Source organism: Hordeum vulgare, chromosome 1H (assembly GCF_904849725.1).
Source record: "Hordeum vulgare subsp. vulgare chromosome 1H, MorexV3_pseudomolecules_assembly, whole genome shotgun sequence".
In the NCBI taxonomy this organism is placed as follows: Eukaryota; Viridiplantae; Streptophyta; class Magnoliopsida; order Poales; family Poaceae; genus Hordeum; species Hordeum vulgare.
In genome coordinates this window covers 382,138,694-382,142,620 of record NC_058518.1, presented here as the reverse complement: position 1 = coordinate 382,142,620, position 3,927 = coordinate 382,138,694, and the positions used below count along the sequence as shown (strand labels likewise).

At 43.0% G+C, this 3,927-nt stretch overlaps 1 protein-coding gene across 1 annotated transcript; it reads left to right on the top strand.

The window, feature by feature from the left end:
* Window positions 1-515: 515 nt before the first annotated feature.
* On the top strand, window positions 516-3,927 carry LOC123439083 (metacaspase-1). The gene is made up of 5 exons (XM_045115834.1): window positions 516-978; window positions 2,140-2,470; window positions 3,041-3,161; window positions 3,320-3,538; window positions 3,709-3,927. The coding sequence occupies exons 1-5, from the start codon at window positions 639-641 to the stop codon at window positions 3,766-3,768; spliced, it is 1,071 nt and encodes a 356-aa protein (XP_044971769.1). The 5' UTR covers window positions 516-638; the 3' UTR covers window positions 3,769-3,927.

The following is a 3,927-nucleotide window of genomic DNA, read 5'->3' as shown; positions in this document are numbered from 1 at the left end:
CACCTTACTCCTATGAACACATTCGAAAGACTAAATCGGCACATCATCTTGAAAGGACTGAAATAAATTCAGAAAAAATGTAAACACCAATGTCAAGTCTGAAATTTCAACTTCATGGTCATTTTTATCTAGAGGATGGCAGTTTAAAGTTCATGGCCATTTTATCTAGAGGATGGCATTTTTAAAGTATAGAATGGCCCACAAAATATTCTAGATCACTTGACTTTTTCTTTGTTTTAAAGTTTAACAAGGTGATTCTTTTAGCTGAGTTCTGCTATACCTGTGGCATCATAGGTCATATTGACAAGGCCTGTGTTTGAAGAGAGGTGAGGGATGATGTAATCCGTGCTGTCACCGGCGATACTGCCGTGTCTTGATGGAATAAAGCTTACGCGCATCTACTTGAGCGCAGCACCACATCATTCAATCCGAGCCGTCGGTCGCCTGATCAACGGCAGGAGTCGAGACTTGGAGGCACCGGGCCGGCGGAATATATCCCTCCCCTTGCAAAAAGGAACGGAAGCCGACAACAACCACCTTCAACGGCGGCGACTCCACCCCACGCGCAAAGGAGACCGGAGCCGAATCCGCCCACCAAATACCACCCGCCTCCGCCCCCTCCATCCGCCGCCGGCGAGATGATGATGCTCGTCAACTGCTCCGGCTGCCGCACGGCGCTGCAGCTGCCCCACGGGGCGCCCTGCATCCGCTGCTCCATCTGCGGCGCCGTCACCAACGTTGCCGCGCCACCCGCGCCCGGCCCCGTCGTCGACCCCGCCCGGGGCGCGCAGGCGCCGGCGCCGGCGTGGGGCCCGCCTCCCCCGGCCGCGCACGGCCGGAAGCGCGCCGTGATCTGCGGGATCTCGTACCGCTTCTCCCGCCACGAGCTCAAGGGCTGCATCAACGACGCCAAGTGCATGCGCCACCTCCTCACCACCCGCTTCAGGTTCCCCGACGACTCCATCATCATGCTCACCGGTAAAAAAAACCGCGTCTAACATGTTCCCTTCGCTGTTATCACTGCCTCCTGATTGGTTGGACGTTAAATTGCCTACCCACAGATCCCCGTGTATGTGCCTCGGCATGTGACGCGATTGTTTTCTATCTACTACCAGGGTTAGGATACGATACAGTCGGGGGATTGGGGGAAGGCTTTGCACTTTGGATTCATCATCTGCATGTCCCCATGCGACCTTGATGAATGTGTAGAGGAAATGGGGGATGTTGAGAAATGATAATTTGCGTCATTGGTATCGAAAGGCTATATCAAAATATGATGGTACTAGCCTGTAATTGGGTTAAGATGGATGATCATTTCATACAATTTTATCACAGTAAATAAATAGTTTGAGTTCAGCTGAAAACTGGGATATTTTAAAAGCACCTTAGCATGGTTGGTTACTTGGTTTGCTATTTCCAATTATCCGTTGCATTGTTATGTCGAGTTATGCGAATTGAGGTAAAGGTTTATGGACTGGTTTGATCCATTAGCCGTCAACCATGAGCTTTGCTTACACCTTGTTAGGTATTAATTATGGTTACAGGAATCTAATCTAATGAAATGCAAATGCTCATTTGTCTATTACTTTTAGCTATTTATACTGCCTATTATTCCAAATACCGTAATTAGTCAAAGAAAAGGAAATGTGATTCCACAGACAGGATTATCCTGTCCAAACTGAATCTGCAAGTTTAGATGGTCTTTTTGTTAAGTATCTATTGTTTTGTGCTCTGTACATTCACTGGGATACTTGATAATATCTTTTCTTTCTACCACTGAACCTTGATAACCATTATATTCCTACTACTGAGCTGTTGATCAGAGTGTAAAGGCTGTATGATGCTAGTTTTGCTTGCCGTTAAGCAAGCTGCTACTGTGGATCTTGATTGTCCACATAATGCATCTTTCACAATATAAGAATGTCACAACCAGAGACTTCAACTCTAATTATAAAGAATATTCTCCTACTATGATATGTTGTTACATTGGATTTAGTTTAGGTAATCTAGTAACTGCAAGTTTTTGATTGATTGTAAACTCTCTGGTACATATTGTTAGTTTTCTGATGATATGTACTGCAATTTTAACTCATCCAACCTGCAATAATCATATGCATATGCTACTTTATTGTTTTGCAGAAGAACAAACTGACCCTTACAAAATCCCAACAAAGCATAACATAAGGATGGCTATGTATTGGCTTTTACAAGGTTGTCAACCTGGAGACTCATTGGTGTTTCATTATTCTGGCCATGGGGCACAACAAAGAAGCTACAGTGGAGATGAAGTTGATGGGATGGATGAAACCCTATGCCCGTTGGATTTTGAGACACAGGGAATGATTGTGGATGATGAGATAAATGCTGCGCTTGTTAGACCACTTCCCCATGGAGCTAAGCTTCATGCACTCATAGATGCTTGCCACAGTGGAACTGCACTTGATTTGCCATTTCTCTGCAGAATGAGCAGGTTCTTATCTTCTCATGATAAATTACTTGTTTTTTTAACCTATCTTGAAATACTTTTACCTTACTATCCTTGCAAGGAACATGAACTTGTGTTGGTATAATTATATTAAGTTCATGATGATATATTTTGGCACTTGTTTAATTTTCTACTGGTATGCCATTTAAAGACAACACAAGTGAGCTAAATCTTCTTTGCCAACTTTTTCGGTAGTTATCTGTTCTTACATCCCTTAAGTATCAAATTAAGTTGTTATGTGATTGTGAGTTGTTGTTTAGTGTCATATTCTTGCAGTCCCATGACGGTTTTTCATATCATTCAGGATTGCAGCATTTTCAAGATGAATGCTCATAAAAATTGTCCATGGCTTATCAGTTGAAATTTTATCTAGCCTAGGATAGTGATGTGCTTTTTGGAGACGAAATTGTAGGACTACTTGTATGCTTCTTCTTGTAGGTTCTGCTTGGGCTCCGCCAATGCAGTGACTACTATAGATCTACAGAGCATCGGATTCTTCATATATATCTGATGTAGTGTATCTTGAGCTAAAGTTTCTTACCTATTTTGGTACAGGACTGGGCAATACGTATGGGAAGATCACAGACCACGATCTGGTGTCTGGAAAGGAACTAGTGGCGGGGAAGCTATTTCATTTAGCGGCTGTGATGATAATCAGACATCAGCAGATACTTCAGTAAGCTCTGACCTACTTAATCTCTAAACTATTTTTGTGATTATAATAAGATGTTTTTTGGCAAACCATGCTTTCATGCAGTTTATTTTACTACTTTCTTACTAAGGTTTGTTTTACTCTGCTTTAACATGCGATTCACTTGGAATTTTCCCTACCAGGCCTTGTCAAAGATCACTTCGACTGGGGCAATGACATTTTGCTTCATTCAAGCTATTGAACAAGGCCAGGCCACAACATATGGGAGTATCCTGAACTCCATGCGTTCGACAATACGGAACACGGGAAGTGGTGCCTCAATGGCTGGAGGCGGTGCGGTTACATCACTCATTTCAATGCTTCTCACAGGGGGAAGCGCTAGTACTGGTGGATTGAGACAGGTAACTTCTTGGGGTTGGTATATGCATCTCAGTATACCCTTATATATCAGTATATGTTGTTTGTTTTGGCTTATTGATGGGTGGAATTACTTGGGAGCATATTTTTCAGTTATGTAGAATCATCTGTTCAGTTTGGCAACAATACTGACTATTTCTGTCCACTCCTGCAGGAGCCACAGCTAACTGCATGTGATACATTTGATGTGTATGCGAAACCATTTTCGCTATGATACATTTGTGGTATTCTCCACTGTGTTCTGTGATTCTATCATGAGTCGAGGTTTAAACTATCATGTACAGTTAACAGTTGAAATGGCTCCTCCATATGTAGAGCTAACTTTGTATCATGTGATGCTCATATTCGAATTAAAGTGTTTGCCCCCTTTGAA

What these genes read in the sequence shown, in the direction of transcription:
- LOC123439083 (XM_045115834.1), top strand. Translation starts at nt 639, where the DNA reads ATGATGATGCTCGTCAACTGCTCCGGCTGCCGCACGGCGCTGCAGCTG. An exon ending in TTTCTCTGCAGAATGAGCAG is followed by an intron (nt 2,471 to 3,040) that starts GTTCTTATCTTC and finishes ATTTTGGTACAG; the next exon opens with GACTGGGCAATACGTATGGG. An exon ending in AGACATCAGCAGATACTTCA is followed by an intron (nt 3,162 to 3,319) that starts GTAAGCTCTGAC and finishes TTTCCCTACCAG; the next exon opens with GCCTTGTCAAAGATCACTTC.